This window comes from Ranitomeya variabilis, chromosome 7 (genome assembly GCF_051348905.1).
Source record: "Ranitomeya variabilis isolate aRanVar5 chromosome 7, aRanVar5.hap1, whole genome shotgun sequence".
Lineage (NCBI taxonomy): Eukaryota > Metazoa > Chordata > Amphibia > Anura > Dendrobatidae > Ranitomeya > Ranitomeya variabilis.
The window spans coordinates 56452040-56474496 of record NC_135238.1 but is presented as its reverse complement, the minus strand read 5'-3'; the positions used below and the strand labels follow the sequence as shown (position 1 = coordinate 56474496).

At 42.7% G+C, this 22457-nt stretch overlaps 1 protein-coding gene across 1 annotated transcript in view; it reads right to left on the bottom strand.

Moving 5' to 3' along the window:
• LOC143785981 (multidrug resistance-associated protein 1-like) overlaps positions 1-22457 on the bottom strand; it is a 79825-nt gene that overhangs the window by 28604 nt on the left and 28764 nt on the right. Inside the window, exons 9-16 of the mRNA XM_077275143.1 lie at positions 14927-15154; positions 14024-14201; positions 11236-11397; positions 7237-7329; positions 5858-6061; positions 2842-2988; positions 2683-2767; positions 2266-2332 (exon numbers count right to left, since the gene is read on the bottom strand). Of these exons, the coding sequence (XP_077131258.1) occupies positions 2266-2332; positions 2683-2767; positions 2842-2988; positions 5858-6061; positions 7237-7329; positions 11236-11397; positions 14024-14201; positions 14927-15154 (1164 nt within the window). The remainder of the gene's footprint in view (positions 1-2265; positions 2333-2682; positions 2768-2841; positions 2989-5857; positions 6062-7236; positions 7330-11235; positions 11398-14023; positions 14202-14926; positions 15155-22457) is intronic.

The following is a 22457-nucleotide window of genomic DNA, read 5'->3' as shown; positions in this document are numbered from 1 at the left end:
CACACAGCTAAGATACATTACTATGTATGGAGATATACTAAGATCCACACCGTGTATCAAACAGTATTCATTCATTTATTCATTCATCATTGTATTTATCATGTTTTCTTTATATTTAATTTACACCAACAATAAAAAGTCATGAAATTATGGAAATCAAAGGAAGGATAGACATGTTGCCGATATGGAAATTATGAAAAAATTGAAAACATTTTCAAGACATCGTGATTTATTCAATATCGAGTATGAGCACCATGTGAGGAGATACTCGCGTTAACATGCCAGGCTATCAATGATAGTTCGAGAAATGAATGTGCTGTCACATTGAATGCACTTGGACAAATCATCAAGATCCGCTGCTGGCAGCTCCCTTTGCAATCACCAACCAACGATATCCTAGATGTGCTCAATGGGAGACACAGCAGGCCATGGTTGCACATTGAGGCCAAGTAGGCTGCTCACAGTACACAAGCAACATGAGGTCTGGTATTGTTGAATTGAAAAAAGGCAGCGGGGAACCATTGGAGAAATTACCGTATCACTGGTTCCTAGACCAAATCAATGTAATACCAAGCTGTTAGTGTACCTAGAATAAAGACTAGTGGGGTCTGGCTACCATAAATTATGTCACCCTTCACCATAACGCCAGGAGCACGACCACTGTGTTATTCCCTTGAGTAGGCCTCTTCCTGGCATTACCTGCATGGTCTCCAGACCAATCTCCGGTTATCATAGCATCCATGGCAGAAGCAGAACTCATCGATGATGAAGATACGCCTCTATCCCAGCCTCCGTTTGCTTTCCTGCTCTGCATCATTATGGTGTTTGTGAGCGGTGGCGTGAGGTCAAAGGACACCATTAGCTGGACTTGGCCCAATATTGTGCAAATGCCTTCTGATGGTTTGCGTAGACACTGACCCTATAGGCTTTTTATGTGAGGTCTGATTTCACTTGCTGTATAGAATGGGTCTCAATTAAAGCCAGTTGTACCGCCATTTCTCCAAAGTGTTCCAGGAACTGTATTTCAACACGACAACACCAGGCCGCATGTTGCTCGTGGTACTGTAAGCAACCTGTGTGGCCTAATCATGTTCTGAAGCATCTCCAGAGCTGCCAGCAGCGGCTCTTGATAAATTGTCCAAGTGCATGCAATGTGGCAGAACATTCCTCAGACAACCATAGCAGGTACGCCAATGTCAGCTGCCAGCCTCTGCACCAGCTGCAGAAGGGGGCACCGCTTGTCGTGGGAGCAGAGGAAGGGGAGAATAATTGTTTGTTTTTAGGTTTTCAGACTCCGTTAAATGTTTAATTGCAGCCATTTGGTAAATTTTTTTAAAAAAAGTTCATTTTTTCTCATTAATGCACACTCTGCACCTCATCTTGACTGAAAAAAACATAAATGTAGAAATTTTTGCAAATTTATTAAAAAGAAAAAACGAGATATCACATGGTCATAAGTATTCAGCCCCTTAGCTCAGACACTCATATTTAAGTCACATGCTGTCTATTTCCTTGTGATCCTCCTTGAGATGATTTTACTCCTTCATTTGAATCCAGCTGTGTTTAATTAAACTAATAGGACTTGATTTGGAAAGGCACACACCTGTCTATATAAGACCTCACAGCCCACAGTGCATGTCAGACCAAGCGAGAATCATGAGGTCAAAGGAACTGGCCAAGGAGCTCAGAGACAGAATTGTGGCAAGGCACTGATCTGGCTAAGGTTACAACAGAATTTCTACAGTACTCAAGGTTCCTAAGAGCACAGTGGCCTCCATAATCCTTAAATAGAAGAAGTTTGGGATCACCAGAAGTCTTCCTAGAACTGGCCGTCCAGCCAAACTGAGCAATCATGGGAGAAGAGCCTTGGTGAGAGAGGTAAAGAAGAACCCCAAGATCACTGTGGCTGAGCTCCAGAGATGCAGTAGGGAGATGGGAGAAAGTTCCACAAAGTCAACTATCACTGCAGCCCTCCACCAGCCGGGCCTTTATGGCAGAGTGACCCGACAGAAGCCTCTCCTCAGTGCAAGACATATGAAAGCTCACATAGAGTTTGCTAAAAAACACACAGAGGACTCCCAGACAATGAGAAATAAGAGTCTCTGGTCTGATGAAACGAAGATAGCCCTTTATGGTGATAATTCTAAGATGTATGTGTCACTGCATTTAATACAAATGTTAAATTAAATTAATATAATCAGTAGATTTGATAAAGAAAAACAAAGATAATATCATCTGAATGCCAGTAACATTCATCAGGCCTACCTTCTAAGACATGGGTCATACATGGGGCCCCAGGCAAATGTACCATCACATACAACAATATCGTTCCCTTAAAATGGAAAAAAAAAAGTGTCACTTTTAGGTAACCAATTGCTTGATTTTGCCAGAAGACAAACTTGTTATATAATGACGTGTTGCTAAATTGTCCAACTGAAAAACTTCTATAAAATGTAAAAAAAAAAGTTTGAAAAAAAGATGAAATGTTTTAACCTTTTTTTTTTTTTTTTTTAACCAAAAACATCCTTTGACCACCAGACTTTTGTCCCAGTTGTAAGCTCTATCACTATATCATACACATCTGTAGAGATCACTTTCTGGAGATATGATCAGGACCATTTGCTTAGAATACCATTATACAGTAAGTGTAGACGTAGGAAGCCATTTTGAATGGATACGTACTGCTCGTAGAGTCTAGCGTCTCCACATTGGATTCCAGTTCTTCTTCAGAGAAAAATTTTGCCAGACGTCTCAGAGATACAGTTGACTATAAAACAGAAGAAACCAATGGGAGAACAAGTCTCGATCGATGGGTATATACTCTAGTGATGTGAGTAGTACCTGTACAATAAAGGTTACGGCCATCGGGAACATGCGAAGTGGGATCCTGAGAATATTCAGTAACATGATGGTCACAAAGGCTTTTTGAGCATCCAGAATATTGTTCTCATCAAGTGCCAAGAACACGCCAAACATGCTGAGGGAAACCTGGTCATCCAAGGACAAAAAGGAAAACAGCCAAGATGTTAATATTGGTGCAACAAACGCAAGTGTAGGGTAAACTCACATCTGCTTATAAAAAGTGGCTGAGATTCTCAGCCAGAAAAGATGCTTTTTCTCACCAAGCATCCGGATGCCATGCATATGACATGTGTTTTTAACATCAGCTTTTACATACGGTGATTCTCTGTCATTTCAATCTCGTTTTCGAACCAATAAAACTTCTTATATCTTATATACAGATATAGATAGATAATAGTAAAAAAATATCTCAGTGAGATATATAATCAGTGCGGTGTGTGTGTAGCTTACTGTAAATGTATTTAGCTAATAAAGAAATAAAAGAAAAAATGATGTGTGGTCCCCTTATTTTTAACAACCAGCAAAGGCTAAGCAGACAGCTGTGGGCTGATATTAATAGGCTGAGAAGAGTGACGTGAATGGTGACGTCAGTAAGGTTACTGCAGTTCATCAGCGGTGAACTGCAATAACCTTACTGACATCATCGCTCGTCACATCAGCTGGATTCACACGGTACTGTCAGTGTATTCCGGCTGTCGTCCTGAGTGGTCACATTACTGATGTCACCACTGCATCCGGATGTATCAGAATCGGGGATCGATGTGGGTTGAGAAGACTCAAGGCTAAGTGCCAGAATTTGACCATCTAATGCTAATGGATGCACCATTTCTAGAGTGATGGAGGATTGGTGTTATAAATCTGGGAAGGGGCCAATATCCATGCCCCCTTCCCAATCTATTAATATCAGCCCACAGTTGTCTGCTTAGCCTTTGCTGGTTAATAAAAATAGTGGGGGACCCCACGTCATTTCGGAAGAAGCCTATTGACGAAACACGGGTAAGAGGGACATGTGGTAATTACTTGCTCTTAGTGATTGTATATTCCCGTTATATCTGTTACATTCTTGCACCAGACCCACATATCTGCTACACTACTGCAGCACACTTACTGATCTGTGACACTCCTGGGGAACACTCACTGATCTGCTGCACTACTGCAGCACACTGGCAGATCTGTGACACTCCTACAGCACACTCGCAGATCTGTGACACTCCTGCAGCACACTCGCAGATCTGTGACACTCCTGCAGCACACTCGCAGATCTGTGACACTCCTACAGCACACTCGCAGATCTGTGACACTCCTGCAGCACACTCGCAGATCTGTGACACTCCTGCAGCACACTCGCAGATCTGTGACACTCCTGCAGCACACTCGCAGATCTGAGACACTACTGCAGCACACTCGCAGATCTGAGACACTACTGCAGCACACTCGCAGATCTGTGACACTCCTGCAGCACACTCGCAGATCTGTGACACTCCTGCAGCACACTCGCAGATCTGTGACACTCCTGCAGCACACTCGCAGATCTGTGACACTCCTGCAGCACACTCGCAGATCTGTGACACTCCTGCAGCACACTCGCAGATCTGAGACACTACTGCAGCACACTCGTAGATCGGTGACACTCCTGCAGCACACTCACAGATCTGTGAAATTCCTGCAGCACACTCGCAGATCTGTGACACTCCTGCAGCACACTCGCAGATCGGTGACACTCCTACAGCACACTCGCAGATCTGAGACACTACTGCAGCACACTCGCAGATCTGTGACACTCCTGCAGCACACTCGCAGATCTGTGAAATTCCTGCAGCACACTCGCAGATCTGTGACACTCCTGCAGCACACTCCCAGATCGGTGACACTCCTGCAGCACATTCGCAGATCTGTGACACTCCTGCAGCACACTCGCAGATCTGTGACACTCCTGCAGCACACTCGTAGATCGGTGACACTCCTGCAGCACACTCGCAGATCTGTGACACTCCTGCAGCACACTCGTAGATCGGTGACACTCCTGCAGCACATTTGCAGATCTGTGACACTCCTGCAGCACACTCGCAGATCTGTGACACTCCTGCAGCACACTCGCAGATCGGTGACACTCCTGCAGCACACTCGTAGATCGGTGACACTCCTGCAGCACACTCGCAGATCTGTGACACTCCTGCAGCACACTCGCAGATCTGTGAAATTCCTGCAGCACACTCGCAGATCTGTGACACTCCTGCAGCACACTCGCAGATCTGTGACACTCCTGCAGCACACTCCCAGATCGGTGACACTCCTGCAGCACATTCGCAGATCTGTGACACTCCTGCAGCACACTCGCAGATCTGTGACACTCCTGCAGCACACTCGCAGATCGGTGACACTCCTGCAGCACACTCGCAGATCTGTGACACTCCTGCAGCACACTCGCAGATCTGTGACACTCCTGCAGCACACTCGTAGATCGGTGACACTCCTGCAGCACACTCGCAGATCTGTGACACTCCTGCAGCACACTCGCAGATCGGTGACACTCTTGCAGCACATTCGCAGATCTGTGACACTCCTGCAGCACACTCGCAGATCTGTGACACTCCTGCAGCACACTCGCAGATCTGTGACACTCCTGCAGCACACTCGCAGATCTGTGACACTCCTGCAGCACACTCGCAGATCTGTGACACTCCTGCAGCACACTCGCAGATCTGTGACACTCCTGCAGCACACTCGCAGATCTGTGACACTCCTGCAGCACACTCGCAGATCTGTGACACTCTTGCAGCACACTCGCAGATCTGTGACACTCCTGCAGCACACTCGCAGATCTGTGACACTCCTGCAGCACACTCGCAGATCTGTGACACTCCTGCAGCACACTCGCAGATCTGTGACACTCCTGCAGCACACCCACAGCAAATCAGTGGTAGATACAGCCTTAGATTTTGGTTACAGAAATACATATAAACCAGTTTATGAATTATGTCCTTATGATACTTACCCAAAAAGGGGATGCCACAAACAAAGACAGTGCTCCGGAAAGCAACAGAGCGTTCTTCTTTACTGCTTTCAGTTCCATCAGCCTAAAATTTCCAACTTTCTTCATGAAAGCATTTTCCCAGGCATATAGCTTCATCACCTTTATACCTTGCAGAATCTCAGAGATAAGCTTTATACGGCCATCCTTCTGCTTCATCTGTTCCTCCTGTGGAATTAAATAAGAATTATTGAGGTATTGGAATATTATTGGCACGTTATTATCATGTATCTACCTATCAGCTGTATATAGGTTTTACTAAAAAAAAAAAAACTGCATCCATGAATAGTATTGGGGGTATTTTTTTATTCCAACTTCCCTTAAACGTGTTGCACCAGGTGTCAAAGTAATCCCCTATCCATGAGATAGGAAATAACTTCCTGCTTGCTGGGTCTCTGACCACTGGGACCCCCAACAATCCTGAGAACGGGGCTCTGAAAAGCTCGGTCTGAATGAAGCAGTGATCAAGTATGCGCACTTTCACTCCACTGATTTTAAATGGAAATGCTGAAGACCATCCAAGCACAGCGGAGTGGCTAATCTCCAGTGGTCCCATTGATAATGAATGGAGTAGAGGTACGAGGAAGCAGCATGCATCGCTTAAATAGAGCGCACATATCCTCATCAAGTAGGATTTGCATTTATGACTCGAGGCAAGTAGGTTATTGGATGGTACATACTTTATATTTAGACGTTTTTCCGCACCCCCAGATGAAGCAGGGCGAAACCCAAGGTGGGGTGGCGGGACATGAAGCTACCAGCAGCTGCACTTGTAAGACCTGCTGCTCGTCTTACCTTTTACTTTTGATATCCCAGAGCAGAAAACGGTATCCCCCACCAATCTGATACTGATGAGCGATATCATTTATAGGTCATGAATATTGTGTCCAGACAATACCTTTTAAATTACATCTGTCTTCTGTGTTAATTTAAGAAATGCTCCATCTGTGTGAGCTAATAAGTAATCTGCCATGATGACAGACCCCTTTAACGCCTGTTCTGCGTCTCTGTACACAGCGTGCGCGCTCTGTATATAAATGTCAGGGAGCCACAAGCTGTAAATTTTGTGAAGTTCCCACTGACATGTTTTACTAAGGGCATTATATAGAAACGTTTCCAAGTACAAAGGAGAAATCGTGAGCAGAATAAAAGTATGTGAATTACTAATGGCCCTACACTCATTTGCTGCAATTATAATAATTTCTGAATTAAAAAAGAGAAGACCTAATATAAGTGAATATTCCCCTGACAAAATATTGTAATATAGCAACGACCATAACTAAAAAGGTGAGAAAAAGTTTTCTGTAAGCTAGTTCCAGTTAGTTAAAGTGTCTCAAACTTACCTGTAATTTTTTTATCAATACTCCAAAGACTGTCATAAAAGGAAGGTTTAAAATAAATACTCCGACTCCTGCAAGTACAGCGACACCGAGCGTCTGGAAGGAGGACATTTACAATTAGCGTTAATGATGGAAATAAAACATCACAAAAGTAGTAATCACTTCTCTTCATGCAATGTTTGATCAACATATATGAACATATATGAAAGTCTCTTTACAGATAACTTCTCTTCACACACAGTTTCTTAACCTAATCAGACCTGTACCTTGCTCATGCAGTGAGGAGGGGGGATGAGTCCGGTGCTGGAGCTCTCTCACTTATATCTGAAGGTAATAAAGATGCTTGTGGCTGTCCTGACTGTTGTATGGTTACAGCAATCGCTTCCCAGGAAGAACTGGTCTATACAGCTTGTCTGATTTCAGTCTGACAGGAGACTCTAGCACACACCTTACTCTTGGATGTCCAGGACACAATAATGACTTCCCCAATATCCCCTGAGATAATTCACTCCCTGTTTGCTATAACCATTTTAACCCCTATGGATGCTGGGAGATTCTAAATCAGCGGTGAAGCTTCTATCACTCACATTACCTCACCAAACATCAGCGCAGATTGTTCTGTGCATAGAAAATATCATTATTTTCGGCAGCACGTCTTGTTTACACAGGATGATGTGCTGTCTAGAACATTGATTTTTAAGTAAACTTAAACGTAATTTCTCTCTACAAATGACAGACAGTTTTGATCGTTCTTCAGCCTGGTGAAATGTCAGGAAACGAGCCTTCCTATGAATACTTGTCCGTGATAATCAATAACTGCACCACGATGATTGTCTATATATATTTTCCCTGTCACATATAGATAACAATGGCAGGATTTGTGTTCACTTCACTTTTATTCACAGGGGAAAAACTTTTAGGGGTGACAAATTGCTTTAAACTGCTAGAAACAGTGGGTCTGAGCTACAGATTACCTGTCCACTAACCCTGGACACAATAAAAGGGTTATTCCAAGTTTGGAAGTTATTCCCTATCCACAAGATAGTGGATAAATTCCTGATTGCTGGGGGTCCGACTGCTGGGACCCCCACCGATCCCAGGAACAGAACTCTGACGAAACCCATCTGAATAGCGCAGAGGTCGAGCATATGCACCTCGGCGCCATTCATTGTGGCAGTTCCATTGGTCGAATCCCCAGAAATTGAAACTTATCCCATATCTTGTGGTTAGTCAATAATTTCCAAACTTGGTACAACCCCTTTAAGGGAGATTTGAGCTGTTTAATGAGCTTGAAATTGTGGAAATTGTATCAAATTTATCAAAGTGGCAAGAGTGGAATGAGAACTCAAAAACTTTTCTCTTTCTTGCGCCAACTTGTACATCTTTCATATGTTTTGCCCCTAAAAAGTCTGACACTGGAAATATAATTTGACACTTTTTGACTTTCGTTCATCAAAAAACAATTTCTACACAACTTTCAAGGCTGTTGAAAAAGTTGCAAAAAAAGAATAGATTTGACACACGGCCATGTGCTACAATTTTTTATTTTTTTTAACACCATTTCTGCCATTGTTGCTTTCTGCTTAGTAAAACTCCCCAACTAAGTGTATATTCTGTAGAGGACACTAGAGGGCACCAGAGCAGGTACCGATCAGCAATATCTACACACTGTAGCATTTTAAGTTAAAAAATATATATATATATTGGTTTTTGTTAACCTAGCAGAAAAGTTAGACAAGCCTCTTAAAAAGTTCAGCTTTCAAGGTTGTGGGTCCAAAATTTCACTGCACAAGATTCTTCTATTCCAAACCCAACAGGCGCCTACGTAAGACATTTCTATATTGCCGCATGTACTTGTCTTTAAGAGATTGTTCAATAACTTGTTCATGTTAAGTAACAGACCGTAATATACTGTCATGTTTTACGTCACAACATTTTACCTGTTAGGCTATGTTCACACTAGGTGTTTTTTGCTGCGTTTTTTTATGCAAATATTTAGCTGCATTTTACAGTACCAGCAAAGTCTGTGATATTTCAGAAATCTCATACACGCAGCTTGTTTTTTTTTTGTCCTCAGTATTTTGTGCTTCGCTTGGTTTTTGCAGAATAGAGCATGTCACTTCTTTCAGCGTTTTTCACCCGTTGAAAGTAATGGGTGGTGAAATAATGCTGAAATCTGCACCAAAAAAACACAGGTATCAGGATTTGCAGCGTTTTTTTGTCCCAAAACCTGATTAAATAGAGATTTTTTTGTTTTGCACTAAACATTATCAGCATGCACAAGAGACAAATGTAGCATGACAAAACCACAGGTAAAAAGACACACAAAACCCGCACCAAAACCTGCTTTTTGCCGCAGTTTCTTGCCTGCCAAGAGATCAGGTTTTGGTGCAGAAAAAAAAAAAAAACACAGCAAAAACACCCAGTGTGAACATAGCCTTAATATTTTTTATGAACTCTGGCCCGATTCTCCTCTATTCAGTCACATCAGCAGCCATGCTAAGAACATTACCAACACTGGAATACTAAGAGCAAAGGGAAACCTGTTCTACAACCTGCATTCCTGACAATGTTTCGCTGTGATACTTTTGTGCACTTAAAGAAAAACTGCTCTGAAATTAACTTTACTAAAGGACGATATATAGCCTTTTGCTTTTCTATTACAGTGTACAGTATACAGAAATTCCATTGGGTAGACTTTTTATAGCAGGTGCATGGTTATTCTGAACTCCTGGCACATGTGTTGAGGTCTATTATGACCTCCTGGCACATGCAATGAGGTCTATTATGACCTCCTGGCACATGCAATGAGGTCTATTATGAACTCCTGGCACAGGGACATTATACTGAGCAAGGCACATGATCATGTGGAGGATATTATATTGTGAGGGTCAATGTGGGGACATATACTGTTTTGGGGGCACTGTGGCAGCATCATGCTTTGCGTGTGGGTGGTACGGTGACTGCAAATGATGTGCGGGAATTCACTGTCGATATAACATACTGAGTGTGGGGGCATTTTTGTGGGTATCATGCCCTATGGGGATCATGAAAGGGGTATTGCAGCGGTTAAGAATACAGTATATGCATAATTACTGTGTGCATGCTGCAATACATGTCGCTTCTGCACCAAATTATTTTTCGTAGGGAGGGAGATTGTGGAGAGAAGCCCAATTAGGACTTTTGCTATAGAGCCCCGTGATTACTATGCATGCCTCTGGTCGCAGGCTGTCCTCTCCATGTGAGCAACCAGATGGGCATCAGCCAGGTGGAGGAATACAAGATAGTAAAAATGGAAGCAATCCGCATCATTAGCCTTTGTTATTTTTTGGTATTTTATTGCGACGTCAGGAAAACGTTAGTGGATAGGAGGATTTCCCAGAATGAAAGGAGTAGTCTAATTAATAAAACCCCTAATAAGTGATTTAATGTTAATAGAAGGGAATCCCTATTTAGGCCCCTCATCTATTATCGTTGATGGAGGATGGTGACAAAGAACATCTCTCGCACTGGAGTACCTGATCTATTAATATCCCTGTGTAATGCTTCATTTCACCTGATGGGGCGCTGCAGGGGAAATGCCACAAAGAAATAACAACTGATTGTTAACAAGTTAATCACTTGGGACTGTCAGCAAATGACCCTTCTAATAAAAAAAAGTTATTTTAAGGTCAACTTCCTCTAAAGCTTTTTCCTTATCACTCCAGACTAATATTTTGCACTTGCCACCAATATAACAGAGAATTTCTATCTTAACGTGAATGTTGCTGGGATTTACTTTATGATCGTGGGGGTCTGACTTCTGTAACTCTTCCCCAACCCAAAAATGAAGCGGTCCCCTTCATGGTTTTTCCCTGCACTTGCTGTGCAGGGGAACTGCAGCACAGACATTTCGCACCTACCAAGTCTCCTCAATCTTCAGCCAAAAAACCAATAACAGAAATATAACTATACTAACTAATAACATTGACACTAAGATAGGTACAGTATATACTAACTCACCTGCCACAGAAAATACATCGCAAAAATGATTGTAATTGGTGCCGACCAAATGTAGTTTAAACACGTGGCCAAGTCCATGAGCTTCTGGACGTCGGTGGAGATCAGGTTCACAATTTCCCCAGCAGAGGAATTCTTACGTCCAGCGTTGGAAATGACTAAAGCCTGTAATGTTAGATAGGAAAAAAGATAATATTATATTAATGAAAAAGAGAAAGAAATCACAAACATTCACTGTTCCCTCTCTATCGAGACATCACTTTTTTTTAATTTTTATTACAATTCTCTAAATGTTCAGTAAAATTCCTTTAACCTATCGGTCTAATTTGTGCCAGAACAAAGATTCCTTAATATTCTAGTGATGTAATTTATGTTATCATCAAGTGCACCAAGGCCAAAATTGATGCAAACCATCATTCCTATATAGGCGGCTTAGGATGGTTGATCCTACTGATGGATTTCCTTTAAACCACTTGTACATGTGTGTAGGGGACTTGGCCCCTATAAAAGCTTTTAGTGGTATAGTTGGTAGAAAGAAACTGTGCAGACGAGAGGGCTTTGGCTCCCCCTTGGCGTGGGTGGCCAATAGCTCAGTGTATGGTTACGTCCCTTCTATATGCATACTAAGCACTTTGTCATATCTTGAATTTAGCCCCGAGAGAGTTCAATCAGTGGTGCTGCACTGACTGCAGTAGCCGTGCCAAGCTTAGTGTCAGTGTGCACGCTCATCACTGGCTCCTGTCCGCCATGTAGAGTTATGTGGCAGTCACAGACAAGAGCCAGTGATGAGAATGCAGTACCGACAGGAGCCAGCGATCAGAGCGCATATTGACACTGCGTAAGTAGTATGTGGCTGGGCTTTTGCGGTGTTTGTGCACACTCTCATCTGTAGCTCCTGTCTGCCGCCGCCACTCGGTATTATACTGCAGGCAGGAGACAGCGATGAGAGCGCACACCGACACTGAGCATGGCTGGGTTCCTGATGTGTCACCGTGGAGGTGCAAAGCTTTTAAGTTAAGCAAAGCTCATTTTAACGCTGTCAGGGTATGTGCACACGTCAGGATTTCTTGCAGAAATTTTCCTGACAAAATCCAGACATTTCTGCCAGAAATCCGCATGCAGTTTTTTTTGAAGTCTTTACGCTTTTTTTTGTGCGGTTTTTTTTTTCAGATTTTTTTTGCGTTTTTTTCCTGACACTCCAATTTAATGGGAAATCCGCAAAAAATCCGCAAAAATAATGAACATATTGCTTCTTTTTCCGGAATGCGTTTTTTTTTGCGGAAAAAAACGCATCATACTTAGAATACTGTGCACAGTTCTGGTCTCCGGTGTATAAGAAAGACATAGCTGAACTAGAGCGGGTGCAGAGAAGAGCGACCAAGGTTATTAGAGGACTGGGGGGTCTGCAATACCAAGATAGGTTATTACACTTGGGGCTATTTAGTTTGGAAAAACGAAGACTAAGGGGTGATCTTATGTTAATGTATAAATATATGAGGGGACAGTACAAAGACCTTTCTGATGATCTTTTTAATCATAGACCGGTGACAGGGACAAGGGGGCGTCCTCTACGTCTGGAGGAAAGAAGGTTTAAGCATAATAACAGACGCGGATTCTTTACTGTAAGAGCAGTGAGACTATGGAACTCTCTGCCGTATGATGTTGTAATGAGTGACTCATTAATTAAATTTAAGAGGGGACTGGATACCTTTCTGGAAAAGTATAATGTTACAGGGTATATACACTAGATTCCTTGATAAGGCGTTGATCCAGGGAACTAGTCTGATTGCCGTATGTGGAGTCGGGAAGGAATTTTTTTCCCCATGGTGGAGTTACTCTTACCACATGGGGTTTTTTTGCCTTCCCCTGGATCAACATGTTAGGGCATGTTAGGTTAGGCTATGGGTTGAACTAGATGGACTTACAGTCTTCCTTCAACCTTAATAACTATGTAGCTATATATGCACAAAAAATGCGGAATGCATTCTAAATGATAGGATGCATAATGTATGCGTTTTTTATGCGGTATTATAGCGTTTTTATTGGGGAAAAAACGCAAAAAATCCTGAAGAAATCCTGACGTGTGCACATACCCTTAATCAAGATATAACAGTGCTCAGTGTGCAAATTGAGGGAGCACAAGGGTGCACTGTACTATTGGCCATGATAAGGATGCACCAAAACCCTCTCGTTTACATGTGGAAAAAATAATAATTCTGCAAACTAAAAGACTATGAGCACTATTAATCAACATATGACAAAGTGAACGTAAATTGAAGGAATGTTATGGTGCAGCGAGCACTTGGCCGTACCAAAGGTGCTCGAAAAACCTCATTTGCATTTAAAAATCTTTTGTTTTTCTGGCAATTAAACCACTAAAATCTAAACTACAGGTATGATTTCAACATGGCCAAGTTCCCTCCAGTCCTATATGAGGTTTAAATATGGTGTTGGGGTGACAGACTCCCTTTAAAGCCTATTGGCAATGTAGAATCTGATCAGAAAGCTGAATTGTTTCTGTAACCTCCCATAAATTCATGCCAACTCTACGCAGATAAGCAGGGAACGGATATTGCCGTTTTAGGGTTAATATTGTCTGGAGATCTATGGTGTATCATATTAATATGCTCTAAATTATATGAATAAGGAGAATAAAACTTTTTACGCAGTTGCAGAAACTTGATTTTTTTGTCCAATTTTTTTTGCCATCAGGAAAAGTTCATGTATACAAAAATGTACTGCAAAAGCAGCTAAAGCAAACTCACATCTGGGTTATAAAAAAATACTGTACCTTCTTATAGACGCTTCCCACTATTGCTGACCTGAGTCTCATTCCTATAACGTAGCACTGGTAGTCATGTTGGTGGAGAAAGAGGGACTGGAAACATGGACAAATGAGCAGGAGCACCGCGATCACAAAGCTCTGCCAGGTTGGTGCCGAAGAATTCTGCAAACGCTCCAAGAGCAGCCTGATGAGAACGAATGGACAGAAAAAATACTTAGTGAAAAATCACCAGCTCTCATCTTTATGGTGTCATCCATCAGCCGCGAGACATGCAGCCGCAGGGACTCGAACATATTTTTGGAGCATGCTGAAGTCACTCGGTTAGCACCTTATCCCAGCACGCTCACTCATCACTATTGACTATTCTTCAGCTACTCATTACTTTGAATATAAACCTTTAAAAAAACATCCAATTTTCCAAAGAGACACCTTAAAAAAAACGTTTGAGGACAAAAACCGCTGGTGTGTCCTGTTGCGTCTTACTGCTGTAAAACACGGTGGGTACATAGATGACGTCTGCACATGTCCCTTTGAATCAGGCTGAGAGCAGGGGATCTAACAACATGCTTGATTAATGTCAGACATGAATGTAATTAGCATTTACACATTTACATAATTAATTTTTTATTAGAGGAGTTTTTTTCTATAAATGTGTAGTTTTCTTATTATTGATACAAACATTCCATTGATTATGTAACTGTGTACATATAAAGGAAAGATATTCTGCATTCTTGAAATCCCCATGATCAAATGTCTACTAACCTTGAAGCTCTGACCTAATAAAAACAATACACCCAGTAATAAAAAAAAATGATTTGTGCAAATCACAGGTCAAAGCCACAAAAAAGGTGTCGCATGTCGTAAATCACAAGAGCCCTGAACTTTTCTTTGCTCTTGTTGTGCCCATACCTCATGAGTTCGGGGCTGATGAAGAGAAATGCAGTGTATAGAACCATTAACAGTGCACTAAATAGGAAGTGGCATCCAAAAGAATTAGCGATGATCTTTAGTAGTGACTGGTTATTCATCTGCATACTGGGATTTTTCAGGAGAATTTCAGTCTCATTCTGATCTTCTTGATAAACATGAATCTCGTTCTCCTTCTTGGCATTTGAGAACTTTGTGTGAACCTCCAACCTGCAATCATATAAAAAGGCACAATCCTTTAGATGTAAAAGGGAAACTCGCGCTCATCGGAAGTGTGAAGAAATAAATGGTTGAAATAACGTCAAAGTCAAAGTTGTGATTACAAGTTTGCTACAGAGATGTCATTTCCACAAGATATCAAAAATGATAAAGTCCATAGTGAACACTTAATAATAATAATAATAATAATCTTTATTTTTATATAGCGCTAACATATTCCGCAGCGCTTTACAGTTTGCACACATTATCATCACTGTCCCCGATGGGGCTCACAATCTAAATTCCCTATCAGTATGTCTTTGGAACACTTGATTGTTAATTATTGTAATCTGGAAACAGAGCTAAGTAACCATTTATTACTAATGTAGATTAAAGAAGCTCTCCTCCTCCTCCCATCAAAGTTTTTATCCTCTTAATATATTACAATCATCATATTATATAGCAATGTGCACTTACAATTGTTCATTTTGCCTTTCTACCCAACTAATTCTTCTCTTTTCCATTAGGTCTATGATATCACATGGTTAAAAACAGACATGTTGAATCCTTCTAAGCTCTATGTGGAAACAGGAAATCTTTCCCCTACATGAGTCATCATCAGAGCTACAATTCTATATCGCTGCAAATTCCCTGGCAGGGGAAGGAGGAAGCAGCTGGGTCAGGAATTGAAGAGGGTGATGACTCATACAGGAAAAAGACTTCCTGGCAATAAAACATTTGTTAAGAGAAGTTCTTTAACCCCTTAATGACAGCCAATACGTCTTTTAACTGACCTGAGATATAAGAGAATAGCCTCCCCATACAGGTGACAATCCAGCAGCTGTCGGCTGTCCACTGTAGCTGACAACTTGCTGTATCAGCCACAATCACCGTTTGCCCCATGCAAATCTGTTTAACCCCTTAGATGCTGCTGTCAATAGTGACTACATCATTATAAATGGTTAACAGACTGTGGGGGCTTCCTCTTTATCCAAATTGGTGCCCTCAGATCATGATTGTATGGTCCTGATGTTTGCCATGGCAGTTCATGACCAAATAGCGGCCTTAAAGTCTGACTGCTATTGTAATCTGTTCACAAGTTAGAGACATTTAGGGTGTAAAAATACACATTTTCATTTCTGTCATACCACTTTGCATTAATTCCTGTAAAGCACCTGAGGGGTAAATAAACTACTTGACTGCAGTTTTCAATATGTCAGGGGGTACTGTTTTTAAAATTGTGTCATGTTTGGAGGTTTCCCAATATATGAGACCCCTAAAGTCACTTCAAACATGGATAAGTCCCTAAAAAAATACATTTTGTAAATTTCCTTGAAAAAATAAAAAATAGGTGCTACATTTTTAAACTTCCTAAAACGCTAACAAAATAAAATAACATTTTACCAAATGGTCCTGATGTAAAGCTGACATGTGGGAAATGTTATTTATTAATGCTTTGCAGTGGTATGACTATCTGGATTAAAGGGATAATCATTAAAATTTAGAAAACTGCAAATTTTTTAACATTTTTCGCAAATTTTTTATATTTTTTATAAATAAACACAAAGCATATTGACCTAAATTTACCATTATTATAAAGTATAATGTGTCATGAAAAAAACAATCTCAAAATCACTGGGATTTGTTGAAGGGTTGTAGAGTTATTACCACATAAAGTGACACTGGTCAGATTTCAAAAATTTGGCTCTGTCACTAAGGGGTTAAAGGCTATGAAAATGTGATGTGGAAAACAGATCTTAGTGGTTTCCTTAACCCCTTCCCGACCTTTGACGCATACGCTGCGTCATGAAAGTCGGTGCCAATCCGACCTGTGACGCAGCGTATGCGTCATGGAGGGATCGCGCTCCTGCAGATCGGGTGAAAGGGTTAACTCCAATTTCACCCGATCTCCAGGAACAGGGGGAGTGGTGCTTCAGCCCAGGGGGGGTGGCTTCACCCCCTCGTGGCTACGATCGCTCTGATTGGCTGTTAAAAGTGAAACTGCCAATCAGAGCGATTTGTAATATTTCACCCCAAAAAACGATGAAATATTACAATCCAGCCATGGCCGATGCTGCAATATCATCGGCCATGGCTGGAAAACCTAATCTGTCCCCCCCCACCCCACCGATCGCCCCCCCAGTGCTCCGTTGCGTGGTCAGCCCCCCTAAGTCGTCCTGCCCGCTCCTCCGTCCTCCTGTCCGCTCCCCCCGTGCTCCGGTCCCCCCTCCCTGTGCTCCGGTCCCCCCCCCGTGATCCGATCACCCCCCTTCATACTTACCAGGCCTCCTGGTGTCCGTCCGGCTTCTCCATGGGCGCCGCCATCTTCCAAAATGGCGGGCGCACGCGCACTGCGCCCGCCGAATCTGCCGACTGGCAGATTCGTTTCAGATGTATTTTGATCACTGCGATATAGCCTATCACAGTGATCAAAATAAAAAAAATAGTAAATGACCCCCCTTTATCACCCCCATAGGGACAATAGTAAAAAATAAATAAAATATATATATTTTTTTTTCTACTAGGGTTAGGGTTAGAACTAGGGATAGAATTAGGGTTAGAATTAGGGTTAGGGTTAGGGGTAGGGTTAGGGCATGTGCACACAGTGTGGATTTGGCCGCAGATCCGCAGCGGATTGGCCGCGGATCCGCAGCGGATTGGCCGCGGATCCGCAGCGGATTGGCCGCGGATCCGCAGCGGATTGGCCGCTGCGAATTCGTAGCAGTTTTCCATCAGGTTTACAGTACCATGTACACCTATGGAAAACCAAATCCGCTGTGCCCATGGTGCGGAAAATACCGTGCGGAAACGCTGTGTTGTATTTTCCGCAGCATGTCAATTTTGTGCGGATTCCGCAGCGTTTTACACCTGTTCCTCAATAGGAATCCGCAGGTGAAATCCGCACAAAAAAACACTGGAAATCCGCTGTAAATCCGCAGGTAAAACGCAGTGCCTTTTACCTGCGGATTTTTCAAAAATGGTGCGGAAAAATCTCACACGAATCCGCAAAGTGGGCACATAGCCTTAGGGTTAGGGTTGGAATTAGAGTTAGGGTACCGTCTCACAGTGGCACTTTGATCGCTACGACGGTACGATCCGTGACGTTCCAGCGATATCCATACGATATCGCTGTGTCTGACACGCAGCAGCGATCAGGGACCCTGCTGAGAATCGTACATCGTAGCAGATCATTTGGAACTTTCTTTCGTCGCTGGATCTCCCGCTGTCATCGCTGGATCGTTGTGACAGCGATCCAGCGATGCGTTCACTTGTAACCAGGGTAAACATCGGGTTACTAAGTGCAGGGCCGCGCTTAGTAACCCGATGTTTACCATGGTTACCAGCGTAAAAGTAAAAAAAAAACAAACCGTACATACTCACATTTCGGTGTCCTTCAGGTCCCTTCCCGCTCTGACTGAGCGCCGGCCGTACAGTGAGAGCAGAGCACGTCACCGCTGCGCTCTGCTCTCACTGTACGGCGGCACTCAGTCAGAGCGGGAAGCAGACGGCAAGGGACCTGAAGGACACCGAAATGTGAGTATGTACGGTTTGTTTGTTTTTTACTTTTACGCTGGTAACCACGGTAAACATCGGGTTACTAAGCGCGGCCCTGCGCTTAGTAACCCGATGTTTACCCTGGTTACCCGGGACCTTGGCATCGTTGGTCGCTGGAGAGCGGTCAGTGTGACAGCTCCCCAGCGACCACACAACGACTTTCCAACGATCACGGCCAGGTCGTATCGCTGGTCGTGATCGTTGGTAAATCGTTATGTGAGACGGTACCCTTAGGGTTGGAATTAGGGCTAGGGTTGGAAATAGGGTTAAGATTAGGCTTGTGGTTAGGGTTAAGGATAGGGTTAGGGTTGTGTTGGGGTTACAGTTGTGGGTAGGGTTGGGATTAGGGTTAGGATTAGGGTTAGGGTTGGATTTAGGGTTACGGGTGTGTTGGGGTTAGGGTTGTGGTTAGGGGTGTGTTGGGGTTAGGGTTGTGATTAGGGTTATGGCTACAGTTGGGATTAGGGTTAGGGGTGTGTTGGGGTTAGTGTTGAAGTTAGAATTGAGGGGTTTCCACTGTTTAGGCACATCAGGGGTCTCCAAACGCAACATGGCGCCACCATTGATTCCAGCCAATCTTGCGTTCAAAAAGTCAAATGGTGCGCCCTCCCTTCCAAGCCCCGACGTGCGCCCAAACAGTGGTTTACCCCCACATATGGGATACCAGCGTACTCAGGACAAACTGGGCAACAACTATTGGGGTCCAATTTCTCCTGTTACCCTTGCAAAAATAAAAAATTACTTGCTAAAACATAATTTTTGAGGAAAGAACAATTATTTTTTATTTTCATGGCTCTACGTTATAAACTTATGTGAAGCACTTGGGGGTTGAAAGTGCTCACCACACATCTAGATAAGATCCTTTTGGGGTCTAGTTTCCAAAATGGGGTCACTTGTGGGGTGTTTCTACTGTTTAGGCACATCAGGGGCTCTGCAAATGCAACGTGACGCCCGCAGACCATTCCATCAAAGTCTGCATTTCAAATGTCACTACTTCCCTTCCGAGCCCTGACGTGAGCCCAAATAGTGGTTTACCCCCACATATGAGGTATCAGCGTACTCACAACAAACTGGGCAACAAATATTGGGGTCCAATTTCTCCTGTTACGCTTGTGAAAATAAACAATTGCTTGCTAAAACATCTTTTTTGAGGAAAGAAAAATGATTTTTAATTTTCACGGCTCTGCGTTGTAAACTTCTGTGAAGCACTTGGGGGTTGAACGTGCTCACCACACATCTAGATAAGTTCCTTGGGGGGTCTAGTTTCCAAAATGGGGTCACTTGTGGGGGGTTTCTACTGTTTAGGCACATCAGGGGCTCTGCAAACGTAACATGATACCCGCAGACCATTCCATCAAAGTCTGCATTCCAAATCGTCACTACTTCCCTTCCGAGCCCCGGCATGTGCCAAAACAGTGGTTTACCCCCACATATGGGGTATCAGCGTACTCAGGAGAAACTGCACAACAACTGTTGGGGTCCAATTTCTCCTGTTAACCTAGGGAAAATAAAAAATTGTGGGTTAAAAAATCATTTTTGAGGAAAGAAAAATAATTTTTTATTTTCATGGCTCTGCGTTATAAACTTCTGTGAAGCACTTGGGGGGTTCAAAGTGCTCACCACACATCTAGATTAGTTCCTTGGGAGGTCTAGTTTCCAAAATGGGGTCACTTGTGCGGGAGCTCCAATGTTTAGGCACACAGGGGCTCTCCAAACGCGACATGGTGTCCGCTAATGATTGAAGCTAATTTTCCATTCAAAAAGCCAAATGGTGTGCCTTCCCTTCCGAGCCCTGCGGTGCACCCAAACAGTGGTTTACCCCCACATATGGGGTATCATCGTACTCAGGACAAACTGGACAACAACATTTGGGGTCCAATTTCTCCTATTATCCTTGGGAAAATAAAAAACTCCGGGCTAAAAATCATTTTTGAGGAAAGAAAAATATTTTTTTATTTTCATGGCTCTGCGTTATAAACTTCTGTGAAGCACCTGGGGGTTTAAAGTGCTCACTATGCATCTAGATTAGTTCCTTGGGGGGTCTAGTTTCCAAAATGGGGTCACTTGTAGGGGAGCTCCAATGTTTAGGCACACAGGGGCTCTCCAAACGCGACATGGTGTCCACTAACGATTGGAGCTAATTTTCCATTCAAAAAGTCAAATGGTGCGCCTTCCCTTCCGAGCCTTGCCGTGCACCCAAACAGTGTTTTACCCCCACATATGAGGTATCGGCGTACTCAGGAGAAATTGCCCAACAAATTTTAGGATCCATTTTATCCTGTTGCCCATGTAAAAATGAAAAAATTGAGGCTAAAAGAAATTTTGTGTGGAAAAAAAAGTACTTTTTCATTTTTACGGATCAATTTGTGAAGCACCTGAGGGTTTAAAGTGCTCACTATGCTTCTAGATAAGTTCCTTGGGGGGTCTAGTTTCCAAAATGGGGTCACTTGTGGGGGAGCTCCAATGTTTAGGCACACGGGGGCTCTCCAAACGCGACATGGTGTCCGCTAAAGATTGGAGCCAATTTTTCATTCAAAAAGTCAAATGGCGCTCCTTCCCTTCCGAGCCCTGCCGTGCGCCCAAACAGTGGTTTACCCCCACATATGAGGTATTAGCGTACTCAGGACAAATTGGACAACAACGTCCGTGGTCCAGTTTCTCCTTTTACCCTTGGGAAAATAAAAAATTGTTGCTAAAAGGTAATTTTTGTGACTAAAAAGTTAAATGTTCATTTTTTACTTCCATGTTGCTTCTGCTGCTGTGAAACACCTGAAGGGTTAATAAACTTCTTGAATGTGGTTTTGAGCACCTTGAGGGGTGCAGTTTTTAGAATGGTGTCACTTTTGGGTATCTTCAGCCATATAGAACCCTCAAACTGACTTCAAATGTGAGGTGGTCCCTAAAAAAAATGGTTTTGTAAATTTTGTTGTAAAAATGAGAAATCACTGGTCAAATTTTAACCCTTATAACTTCCTAGCAAAAAAAAAATGTGTTTCCAAAATTGTGCTGATGTAAAGTAGACATGTGGGAAATGTTATTTATTAACTATTTTGTGTCACATAACTCTCTGGTTTAACAGAATAAAAATTCAAAATGTGAAAATTGCAAAATTTTCTCAATTTTCGCCAAATTTCCGCTTTTTTCACAAATAAACTCAGAAATTATCGACCTAAATTTACCACTAACATGAAGCCCAATATGTCACGAAAAAACAATCTCAGAACCGCAAGGATCCGTTGAAGCGTTCCTGAGTTATTACCTCATAAAGGGACACTGGTCAGAATTGCAAAAAACGGCAAGGTCATTAAGGCCAAAATAGGCTGGGTCATGAAGGGGTTAAAGTTAAAGGTTTCAGTCTACGATCTTCTTTTATTCACTAACTTTCATAACCCAAGCAGTTTGTATTTTGTCCCTACCTTTGATTATTCACATGTGAACATGCCCCTTCCAATAATATTATCTGGATCTGAGGGGAGTGTGACTCCAGGATGAAGCTGACTATTAGCTCTCACATTTTTGTATGACTTGCCCATTTCAGAGATGATGTGATTTCCTCTCTCTGGTCCTGCAGAATGCTTTGTGCTTGTTTTCCTCCCTATCTATACTCTGACACATACATCCAGTATAATCTGTTTTGCCTGAAGATTAAGATGATATCTCCCCCTTCTGCGCTCTGATCTGCTGTGTACAACCTCTTCTGCTGCCTGTATCTGTATCTGAAAGTAGGAAGATGTAAAGAAGAGTATACTTCTACTTTTCT